The 12,700-nt window shown below is 34.0% G+C and overlaps 1 protein-coding gene across 2 annotated transcripts in view; it reads left to right on the top strand.

The window, feature by feature from the left end:
* Window positions 1-12,700, top strand: part of LOC139482392 (uncharacterized) — a 51,216-nt gene that overhangs the window by 11,447 nt on the left and 27,069 nt on the right. Inside the window, exons 5-6 of one of the 2 annotated variants that reach the window (XM_071266282.1) lie at window positions 11,744-11,815; window positions 12,392-12,449. In XM_071266282.1, the coding sequence (XP_071122383.1) occupies window positions 11,744-11,815; window positions 12,392-12,449 (130 nt within the window). Of the gene's footprint in view, window positions 1-11,743; window positions 11,874-12,391; window positions 12,450-12,700 lie in introns of both variants that reach the window. The other variant, XM_071266281.1, reaches the window with a different exon arrangement.

Here is a 12,700-nt window from a genome sequence, read left to right as displayed (position 1 = left end):
TGCAGCATAGGTTTTGCCTTGTCTGTTTTCAATTAATTAGCTCTCTAGCTAATTAGGTCTAGCGGAAAATACTTCACGTCAGGTCGTAAAGGGGTTAGTCACTGCAGTACAGAAGAAAACATGGTAAAACAATAGGAGATGATGATAATTAACTGACATTAATGCATTAAGGAAGGCCTAGATATTGAAATACAATATTAATAAAAGTGGATTTTTTTTTATGCCAGAACTGTAAAGTGAAAACGCTAGGGATCACCTTGCTTTTTGGTTATTGGATAGACTGAGTACGGGGTTACATTTATTTTGTTTTATGTTGTGTTTGATTGTGTAGTTCTCACTGATATGTAACACATTTTATCCTGCTTCACATTCTCATGTATTTTATCAATCATACACAAAGTAGCGTTTAAATCTGATAGATTGAAAAGAAATTTCCATTTAACCAAATAAGACAAAATTATCGTAGAAAATCAAACACATGATTTTTTTCATATTTTATTTACAATGTTATTTTGATATCATATATTCAGTTCAGTTTCAATATATTTCCCAATTATATACAAGTCCTTTGAATGAAGAGATAACTTAAGCTGGTCTATGTAAAACATAGATCTCTCTGCCCAAAATGAAAGTTTTTAGCAACCTGCAGCATTGTCTTTATCATCGTCTTTGTAAAATGATTTAAATATGAATTCGGTGCTAAATAAAAAAAAAAGAAGTTTTGTATGTGTCGAAAGCCGAATACAGAGATTTTATAACGCGGATTTTATACTTTAAATATAATTACATTGTTGCTGCTTAAAACGTCCAGTGGCAAATATTTCTTTCATAGTCGGGACTAGTTTGATATTTGCCCAAGTGCATCTACTATTGTCATTGGCTATCATATGGAAAAAGTAAAGAAAAAACATACTCGTTGTTATCTGACATTACCGAGCTATAAGTTCGATTTTTCTTTTTCTAGCCCAAATTTCATACACTCTTGTTTGCCATGGTATTGTTTTCTTTGTAACCGAGAGCTTTTCTCTATAAAGATTATAACTTGTACCTCGCCACTCATATAATTAATCGCTAATATATTAAAAAATTCTTTTTTGAGTATGTTACTAATATTTGTTTTATATGCGTTCAGTGGTAACTATACCATGCATACATGTCAAGTATGTCGGCTATCGTACATATTATTGAACCTGTACAAAATTAAAGAACCTTTGTGAGCACGCTCATATACCCCACGTCTTCATATTTTCACTGGAGAAACAAAATCTCGTCGATATGCACAACTACATAGTATGTCCTTATTATCTGAAAAGGTTTCGTGAAATTCTGTTGTGTGGTTTGAGAGGAGTTGCGATGACAAACTGTTGCAGTAGTACATTAAAGTAAATAAGTTCAAAGGGGCGTAACTCCTAGAAAAAAATTGAATCGCAATTTCCCGTCGATATGCACAACTACATAGTATGTCCTTATCATCTGAAAAGGTTTCGTGAAATTCTGTTGTGTGGTTTGAGAGGAGTTGAGATGACAAACTGTTGCAGTAGTACATTAAAGAAAATAGGTTCAAAGAGGCTTAACTCCTAGAAAAAAATTGAATCGCAATTTCCCGTCGACATGCACTAGCACAACTGCATAGTATGTCCTTATTATCTGAAAAGGTTTCGTGAAATTCTGTTGAGTGGTTTGAGAGGAGTTGCGATGACAAACTGTTACAGTAGTACATTAAAGTAAATAAGTTCAAGGGGGCGTAACTCCTAGAAAAAATTGAATCGCAATTTCCCGTCGATATCCACAACTACATAGTATGTCCTTATCATCTGAAAAGGTTTCGTGAAATTCTGTTGTGTGGTTTGAGAGGAGTTGAGATGACAAGAAACAGGACTGACGGACGGACGGACGGGTCAAAAACATTATACCCTCCGCAACCTGTTGCGTGGGGTATAATAACTAAACTTTATTGAATGCAGTTATACCGATTAGAATGTTACAACAAAAGTAATATCTGTCAATACCCCGGTATGATGAAAGCTTTAAATGTAACGCATGACCGATTGTCCCCATCGACAGGCAATGCACACCTATTTTGTGTACAATTCTACGGTTGTGTACACCAGTTCTTTCACGCAGCAAGGCTGGAAATAAGAAAAAATGCAGGACAGGAGTTATGAGTAAGAAACATTTGCTGGACAGACAGCTTTGCAAAAAAACCCATTATTTTTCATCTAAGCCACCCCCTTAAAATTCAAATGGAAGCTCCGCCTTGTGAACAGGCTGGTTTCTCCTAAAGATGATACAATAACGTATACGTAAGCGTAAGGGTCGACATCAAAAATTCTATGTAGGATCAAAAAAAAAATTATTTGATTTCAATTGTGTATCCTTGGTTAATTTTTTTATGTCGTCCATAACAATAGACGGAAAAAAATCAAAACGTTGGGTTGGTTGATTGATTGTTGGTTGCGTCCCTAGTGGAAACTATTTCATGCATGTCGAAGACGATAGAAAACAATAGAGTCATGTCCAGTAAAAGAGGCCGTCCGAAAATAAAGATGGGTATCAATTTCGAGAGTATTTTGGATAAAAATATAAAAATATAAAAACAAAATTTAATAATGCAAGACGTAACAACAACTACTTTTTACATGGTCCAGCTTGCTGTACAAATCTTTGTTTTTACATAAACAACAAGAAAATGTGATAGTACACGGATGCCCCATCCGCACTATCATTTTCTATGTTCAGTACCAGTAGACCGTGAAGATGGGAGTAAAAAACTTTAAATTGGCATTGAAATTAAAAGATCATATCACAGGGAACATGTGTACTCAGTTTCAAGTTGATTTTGGGTTGACATCAAAACAACAAAAACAACCACGACCAAAGTTTTTAAGTTGAAGCGGGGAAGACGGAGGGAAAAAGAAACGAATGAACGGACAGACAGACCGTAACGGACCTCCAGACCAGAAAACACAATGCCCATAAAAATGGGCTTAAAATGAGGCATGGAAAGTGAAGATGATTGCAGCGCTTGTAATAAATATCCATAGTTGAAATAAATATTCTATCAGCAAAGGCCCAGCCCCATTTTTGGCGAGCCTACGATGAAAACGCGAAACATAGCGATCCTCTATTCCGTCTGCTTCGTCCGCAAATATTCACTCTGTGGTTAAAGTTTTTAAAATTCTGATAAAAACTATCTTTGATTTCCACCAAACTTAAAAAAAAAAAAGATGTGGTAAGATTACCAATGAGACAACTATCCACAAAAGACCAAAATGACAGAAACATTAACAATTATAGGTCACCGTACGGCCTTCAACAATGAGCAAAGCCTTTAGCCACATTATTTATGTATGTGTCTGTACCAAGTCCGGCACCTGTAATTCAGGGGTTGTCGTTTGTGTATGTGATACAATTTTTTTTTCGTTAATTTTTCTATAAATTGGGCTGTTAGCTTTCTCGTTTGAATTGTTTTACATTGTCATATTGGGGCCTTTTATAGCCGACTATGCGGTATGGGCTTTGCTCATTGTTGAAGGCCGTACGTTGACCTATAGTTGTTAATGTCTGTGTTATTTTGGTTTTTTGTGGACAGAGGTCTCATTGGCAATCATACCACATTTTTTTTTTATATTTTACAGAAGCTTCTGACAATGAAAAGATAGTATCGAGAGGAATTTTTTTATGGATTTTTTTTCGTCATTTTTGTTAACAGCAAAAGTAGGCGAGACACTGGGTTCCGCATCTTTGTTAGCTAAGGGTTACGATCCATTCCCGTTCTCTCCACGGTGCCGACGTGGAGAAAACGGGAGTGGATCGTAATCCTTGGCAAGCGAAGATGTGGGTTCCGCAGAACCCTTACAAATTTTCAACCCTGAAATTCGACTTCAATTTAATTATGTTGTTTTTGTCATATACATCTGAAAACAGTTATTCCTATGTCAATATTTGTTCTTAGTTAAATAAGTTCATGCATAACTATAGCATACCTAAAAAAAACATATGTAAATTATATGGTTTTAAAATGTTTAATTTATACTTTAGATAATATTTATTAGCACAAAAAAAATTCACAAGTCTCTTGCTATACACATCATTATTTTGTGAATCCGAATAATTCGGTCCCTCCCCGAAATGGTCCTCTCCTACTTGCGAGGTTATCGTAGATCAGCGTAATATAAACGACTGAATTATTCGGATTAGTTAAAGTCATTGTAATTAGAAACACCCCAAAATCAGTCTTCCTTGACATTTCCGGCTATTTGAATTTAGTGCGAGTTTTCCTCGACATTTTCGAATTACCGACAGCTACATGTATATTACCTGTAATATGTTAGGTGTCGCAACAAGTCTTCTATGTGCGCTAATTTGTGTTGTGTATAATGCCACATTGATAGTATCTCACGATTTCTGCGACTTTAATTTTTCAATAAAATTGATTCCAGATCAACGTTTAAATAATAAAGTTAAACTTGTTGTTTGTATAGCATACTACTTTAATGTATAATTTTAGAACGTGAAAAGTTTGTCCGCAAGTGAGACTGACTGACTGACAGTATGTAGACGAATAAGACCATGGAAGTAATATATTAAGTCAATATTGGTATCAAATAAAATATATACGAAAAACATATAAATGAACTTATTTTGCGTGCCGATTGTTGCGGGGAATCGAGTTGAGAAAAACAAAAGTTATGATGCGAGTTACGAAAGTCGGGTTGAGAGTTACGCCAAAAGCTAGGTGTGCGTGAAAATAAGGAAAACCATTAAAACAAATGGTGTATCTCTAACAATTTATGATGCTTGCTTATAGAATGATTTACTATATTGTTGATTCTTTTTTGTTTGGACTTCATCTTAGTTTCGTTGATTGCAATGGTACAGTTGTATTAGTTTATACAGCTTAAGATTAATTGGCAGGTGACATCTACTGAGCTGTTTTTTTAAATAGGTACAAATATATGTTGATAATGTTGGTATACATCTTTAATTGGGATATCTGAACGTGGAGTGGCAAATATTGCATCCGTATTTTACGCATAAATGGACTTTTTTTTCGGCATGCTGTGGGTAAAGTATTAATAATTTTTACTAACTTGAAAATAAAGATTTGTATTCTTGGATAGAAGTTTATCGTCAAAAGGAAGTAAAGATAAGTCTCAAACAACTCTTTTAAAACCTGCCATCAAAATACCAGTACCCAGCCTCATGCAAAAAAAGATGTGGTATGATTGCCAATGAGACATATGTCCACAAGAGACCAAAATGACACAGATATTAACAACTTTAGGTCACCGCACGCATGCTTTGTTTTTAAATGCGAAGTAAACCTGAAAACTCTGACGACTGATTAAATATAGGAAATTAAAAAATTGGAGAAGGTATAAATGTTTTTGTAACTCACAACTCGACTTTCAGAAGGGGGCTACCACATAATTGTTTCTTTTTAAAAAAAGGGGGTTGGGGTGAAATAAAAGTAAATGTCCGGCATTTTTTTTTAGTCGTATCTCTGTTCTGCCTTTTTTCCAATTAGCTCCTCCTGCCTTTTTTTAAAAATACATTCTAGTCCGCAGATAGCTCACTAACTTGGAACTCTACCTTAGCAACTCACACACTCGACTTTTGTAACTTTTAGAGATTTATAAGTTAAAATAATAATTGAATATAATTGGTACGATCTCCACGACATGCACCGTAATGAATATTGTTGTTCATGGACGTGTATATCTTACATACGCCATTGAGTTGACTAATAAATTATAAATAGTTAAAGAAGACATTTTTTATGTATTTGAAAAAGGATTATAATTTAGACTTTCATAAATTAATTGCAAATGGACCCTCAAGAGCCTCGATTATTACACATGGAATGTAACACTGAATTGATTTTCCCACGGTCATTTAGTAAGGTCACCTAAGTTTACTGTTACATGAATTTTGCCGCCGTATGAAATTCTCGTGCAAGAAGATAATTGGTGTCAGCTAATTTTAGGCGAACAAACTGAGCAATGTCAAGTTAAAGGTCAAGCTACATCTGTTGACCACTAAGATGAAAAAAAGGGAATGTAATTAAATTTCATAAATTTTATAAACCAAATTAATTGTATACAAATAAGGATAATTTTCAAATTACATAATGTACATTTTACGCGTGACAATTTTTATATAAAACATGGGGGGGACCAACATTTTTTAAGAAATTGATTGTATGTGCGGACCAGAACCTCGTATGCCTGGGGGCACCATGTAAACCATTTAAATATTTTATTCGTTTCCATATTACTATATCCAGAGACATCTTGTATTATATGTCTCTGCTATATCGTATTTGTTTTTTAACCATTCCACTTTATTTTTTCATTCTTCTGCCAGTTGATATCCTCGTCCAGTGAAACATGCATGAAATATTTGCCACTGGACGTTAAACTATCGACAATCATTCATTTTGTTTCTTTCCAATTTGTCTCCTCAACACGTGCCAATTATGCCCCCGGCCTATGCCCGGGTCAATCCACCACTGGCGCTATCAACTAGTGTATTGATGTTCTTCTTTATATACATATATACACGATAAAGTCAAAAGAAAACTACTGACAGCTTGAGAACAATTTTAACAAACACAATCTTCTTTAACTGAGATATAAAACGGTACAACAAAATGTTTTTAAAAATAGAATAAAATTTAAGGAATAAAAGAAAAAATAGCTTGACCCCATTCAATTTAATTATAAGCAATGTTTAATAGTTAGATTAAAAGTTAGCAATTTACGTGAAGAACTAGCAGTCTAAGATACTGATATATAAAGTTATGTTATATATATTTCAAATAATGATTAAATGTAAAAACAAGGAAGTTATATGACCTCCTTGGTAAAAATAAATCTTTTTCATTAAGAAAGGTGAATAATACAGGATTCAAAGTAGTACATTTTGAAATTTATTAAAATTTTAGAACACGAACTAATACTTTAAAATAAACTAATATATGATACCAAGGAGGTTATATGAGACCTTCTCATATAATCTCCTTGGTCATACTGACAACCCCGAAAAACGCTACAGAACATAGCATGCGTATATGAATAGTAAAACAACAACTTTGTCCAATTACCGTACTTTTTCAAATACAATAGGTTGTTTCTTTTAAGAAAACCGCAATCAAAATTGGGGATTACTGAAGGAATACACAGATTCTGTGAATTAACTTTACTCACAATGCGTATGCTTATAAACATGAGATGGAGACCTTACTAAATACTGGTAAATCAACTTTGTTAAAGGAAATTTCATTCACCCCGAAATTATAAAAAAACATGTGTTAGATCTGGGAATATATATGTTCCTGGTTAGATAAGGAAATTTTATCGAACATGAACAAAACTATTAACATGCAAATAGACAGGTATGTGAATAAAAATCTTGAACAAAATCAAATGCCACTTAAAGGCATTTTATTCTTCTGTCAAAATTTGGACAGAGACATTTTATTGCAGAATTATATGTCTGATAGTAATTAGATATCTTGACAAAATTTCACGTGCCTGTTTATTGTTCACATACCATTCAATAGACACCTAAAATCAAGAAAAGACGATGATCAGTAAATACGGCAATGGAATGTGTATTTATATTCTAATTGATTATTACGCTATTTAAAACGAATCTATGGTAAATTTTTACAGTCGGACAAATCTCAATTATGAAATTTAAAAGTGGAAATAATCTGTTTGATAAAGAAAACAAATTATACGCTATCATGGTTCCTGACTGGTAAAAAATGCGTATTCCATAATTAACAATTTATAATTTAAAATTCATTTGAAACATTTCAATACTAATATCATTACGAAACTAGAACATTTAATTATTATCAAAAAAGGATCGCCGCTATCAAAGAACTTTTTTCAACTGGATTAAGCAATTAACTCTCCTATTCTATTCTTTATTTACCTTAAACAATACAGTTTATCGGTATAATATGCATAAATATACAGTTTACTTGTCGAATGACAATCTCCTTTGATGTGAACTCAATTCACAAGGTTGATTGTATATGCCTGGGGGGAAACAATTTAACATAATCGTCAAGGTACTAAAATTATGAATTTAAAAATGGTGTTAAAACTTTAGGATGATTTTACCGATTTCGAATATTTTTCAAAGTCTTCCGAACCATATATATAATAATTTGTATTAATTTGAAAGATACCACATAAACATCATGAACATTATATATATATAATTGCAAAAACTTTAAATTAAAAACAACGTTCACGATACCGATCGCGAGATTTAACTTCTCAATTAAACGGACGTCTGTTAAAGGACCACCGTTATCTGATGGTATCAGAGGGATTAAAAGGTAAATGTCAAATCTGCCGAGCGGAAAGACGATTTTAACTGCAGACGGCAAAAATAACTGATTGACAGCAACTTTGAAATACGACAGCTATTTTGAATGTAGAATGTCTATAAAATCGATCTAGTCAATAATAATAGCTGTTGACAGGCATCATAGGCAGTAAGCGGGCTTGATAGCTCTTTGGTTTTTCTAGTGATATAGGCCAGGAATTACTAAATACTGTGGATCAGTTTTAGCTTACCTGGCCCAACTTCAAAAAAGAAATGGGAGAGGGGAAGGTGCAATTTTTTTCTCATTCCAGATTTCAGATTTCAAAAATTAAAAAGAAATTTCTTCAAATATTTTTTTTTTTTTTGGTAAAGGTAAAAAGATATTTTTTCTTTTTTTTTTTTTTTTTTTTTTTTTTTTTTTTGTGGGGGGGGGGGGGTCAATTTGCAACAGCATAGTGTATTGCACAGGGGTTTCACTTCATTTTGTTTGAAGGGGCCAATTAGAGATTTAAGCAGGCCCAAACCTAAAAGGGGGGTATGGGGGGGGGGCTTGCCCCCCCACGATTTTTTTTTAAATTAGACGCAAAATCCTGCATTCTGGGCATTACATTATAGTTCTGAAAATGTCACTTTTACCACTAGCCCCCTTGTTTTTTAAACAAAAAGGCTTAAAAACCTGCATTCCTGGCATAAAACTATAGTTCTGAAAATGTCATTTCTACCCCTCAAAGATTTAAAAAAAAATATTAGACACAAAATCCTGAATTCTGGCCATGGCATAAAATTATTATTGTTCTTAAAATGTCACTTTTACAGTACTACTGTTAATGTAGGCAACCTAAAGTTTTTCTAAGTCAATGAATGAATTATTATCTAACATCACCAAGTCAGAAAGTATAATATTGAAATATTTTCATTTTTATCACTTTAATAAGAGATTAATTATTATAATGATTGATGGATACAATTCAATGACACTTATGTATAACAACTTGTTATCCATGCCAAAATAGAGTTCACCAGCAACAATCGTCCTCAAAATCTGATTCATCCTCAGAATAAAAAAATACTACATTGAGCATCATAATTTATTTCTGGATTTATATTGTTGATAAAAGGTTACATGTACATGTAGTAGCAAAAACTCTGAACCTGACAAGAGGTTAATTTTATTTAGATAGGGACTTGGGACAATAAGAAAATTATGGTGCTATTTACATTTAAAACCAGATTCTTGTCCTACCTTTGAGGACCCCTAAAAAATTTGGACAGCACTTCCCCTGCACGCAGCAGTTTTAAATATCCCCCTTCCCATTATCCCGGTGGTATGAAAAGATGTGTAAAGAAAGAAGAAGAAGAAGTGCTGGCCAGGCTCATTTATAAGAAAACATGAGCTTCCACTTCTTCTTAATTTCATTTGATAGCTTTTAAAAGGGTTACATACCTCACAACTGAAAGTATTATGACCAGAAATATATCTATGATTTGGAACGGGACCTGTCAATGCAACTTTTCATCGATGTACCCTGCCCCCTTTTCGGATGCTCTGTAGTTGCCGGCAGATCGACGGGGCCAGTTGTAGACATCAATTAAACAGTAAAACTATAACGTCATTCAAACTGTTCCAAATCTTCTGTATCTGTATCTGTATGGGTACGTCGTAGCTACCAATTCTGGCTTTTATACAACGGGATATAGTCAACGGGATATTGTCAAACTACATAGTAATCCAAACCTTTTCTACTCTTTGACGTGGTAGTTGTTAAAGTGAAAAAAATCATGTAGTGTTCTGGGTGCTCCGTAAACGGAGAGATCTACGTACATACATACATAATGAAGACTCGAGAGCTGCGAGGGTACATACTATTCATTCAATCATAACAACGATAAACACGTGTGTCAAACAGGAAGTCTGAAATAACAGCCAATTGTATGTACTCGAGATTCCGCCAATTTAGACGCACCTCTTGATTGACTGCAAGGGTACAGCGGAAAATCGTCGTTGCAACCGCATGTCGGTTTAAAATATAAACACAAATCTTCGAACTCCCTCGAACTCCGTTGTCATGATTTTAATATAAAAAGATCTCATAAAAAAAAAATAGGACTTTTTTTTTTATTCAGGACAACTGAACCGGCCAGAAATTGAATTGAACAGGTCAAAATGGCCGGCGGCCGGTTCTTAATGAAAACACTGATTGCATAAAAGCAAAAAAAGGGGGGTCAAATTTTATTCATTTTATTTTCGGGAGGGGTCAATTTGCAACAACCTAGTGTATAACACAAAAGCAAAAAAATGAATGAAATCTCTAATCCTGTAACCAATACTTTGTTCTTTTACTATACTTATTCTGTGTCAGAAACTTTATACTTTGTTCTTTGACTACACTTATTCTGTGTCAGAAACTTTATACTTTGTTCTTTGACTACACTTATTCTGTGTCAGAAACATTATACTTTGTTCTTTGACTACACTTATTCTGTGTCAGAAACTTTATACTTTGTTCTTTGACTACACTTATTCTGTGTCAGAAACTTTATACTTTGTTCTTTGACTACACTTATTCTGTGTCAGAAACTTTATACTTTGTTCTTTGACTACACTTATTCTGTGTCAGAAACTTTATAAGTGTAAAATATTCAATTACAATCCAAATTTCATGAATTTAGACCTGAATCAAGTGCAAATATAGTGTCAATTTTGCCCAACTGTTTAGGGTTGGACCTATGCAGTCGTATCCAGCTGCGCTCAGCATGGCAAAGCAATTTATTCTTGATGTTTTTTATTTGCCACTGGACCTTAGGCAACCAACCAATCAATCATTATTTTTAAATCGTGTTCCTTAACTTTTCCACGAGGAATAACTTCTCAGTTTGAATTAATCATGTTAATAGATAAAATGTTATTTTGTATATTTTTATGTATTTATATAAATGTTATTTCTCACTCAAGGAAACCTTTCAACCTATACCAACTCCATTTAAATGCAAAATGGTCTGTGATATGTTTATGTTGCTGATGTATTTATAGATTATCGTTGATTATCTCAACGAGATTGATTTTCTTGCTTGAGCGGGTACGGCGAGAGTAAGAGAAGCAACTAAGTTAAGATGACCAATGATAATCTGTTTATCTTGTTTATTGCTATTTAACCTACATTGTATGAAGACGTTGTTAATTTCCTTGACAATGGCACGTGTTCCATTAGTTTCTAGCAATAATTTTCATATCACTCGACTCCTTTTTCATATCACTCAACTTCCCTGAGAAAGGAAATTATCAGTCGGCAAGATCAAAGGAAAAATTCATAATATAGCGGTAATATAATTTTACTGCTCTGGCTAATGTCTGTATATTTAAATATTGTTATAAGTGCTTTTAATATTTATTAAGAAAAAAACAACAGCACCAAGAGAGAAGACTGAAACGCCTAAGGCACTCGGAAGAAAGACTAGAAGACGCAAGGCATCTACAGGGACAACTGACAGCCATGAGAACCAATCAAGTACTCCAGAAATTAAACGTAAGTGTTTTAGTCTTCTCTGACAATGAATAAGTAAGGCATCTACAGGGACAACTGACAGCCATGAGAACCCATCAAGTACTCCAGAAATTAAACGTAAGTGTTTTAGTCTTCTCTGACAATGAATAAGTAAGGCATCTACAGGGACAACTGACAGCCATGAGAACCCATCAAGTACTCCAGAAATTAAACGTAAGTGTTTTAGTCTTCTCTGACAATGAATAAGTAAGGCATCTACAGGGACAACTGACAGCCATGAGAACCCATCAAGTACTCCAGAAATTAAACGTAAGTGTTTTAGTCTTCTCTGACTATGAATAAGTAAGGCATCTACAGGGACAACTGACAGCCATGAGAACCCATCAAGTACTCCAGAAATTAAACGTAAGTGTTTTAGTCTTCTCTGACAATGAATAAGTAAGGCATCTGCAGGGACAACTGACAGCCATGAGAACCCATCAAGTACTCCAGAAATTAAACGTAAGTGTTTTAGTCTTCTCTGACAATGAATAAGTAAGGCATCTGCAGGGACAACTGACAGCCATGAGAACCCATCAAGTACTCCAGAAATTAAACGTAAGTGTTTTAGTCTTCTCTGACAATGAATAAGTAAGGCATCTACAGGGACAACTGACAACCATGACAACCCATCAAGTACTCCAGAAATTAAACGTAAGTGTTTTAGTCTTCTCTGACAATGAATAAGTAAGGCATCTGCAGGGACAACTGACAGCCATGAGAACCCATCAAGTACTCCAGAAATTAAACGTAAGTGTTTTAGTCTTCTCTGACAATGAATAAGTAAGGCATCTACAGGGACAACTGAC

The sequence above is a fragment of the Mytilus edulis genome, chromosome 7 (assembly GCF_963676685.1).
Source record: "Mytilus edulis chromosome 7, xbMytEdul2.2, whole genome shotgun sequence".
NCBI classification, from domain to species: Eukaryota; Metazoa; Mollusca; class Bivalvia; order Mytilida; family Mytilidae; genus Mytilus; species Mytilus edulis.
This window is presented reverse-complemented; position numbering and strand designations above follow the sequence as displayed.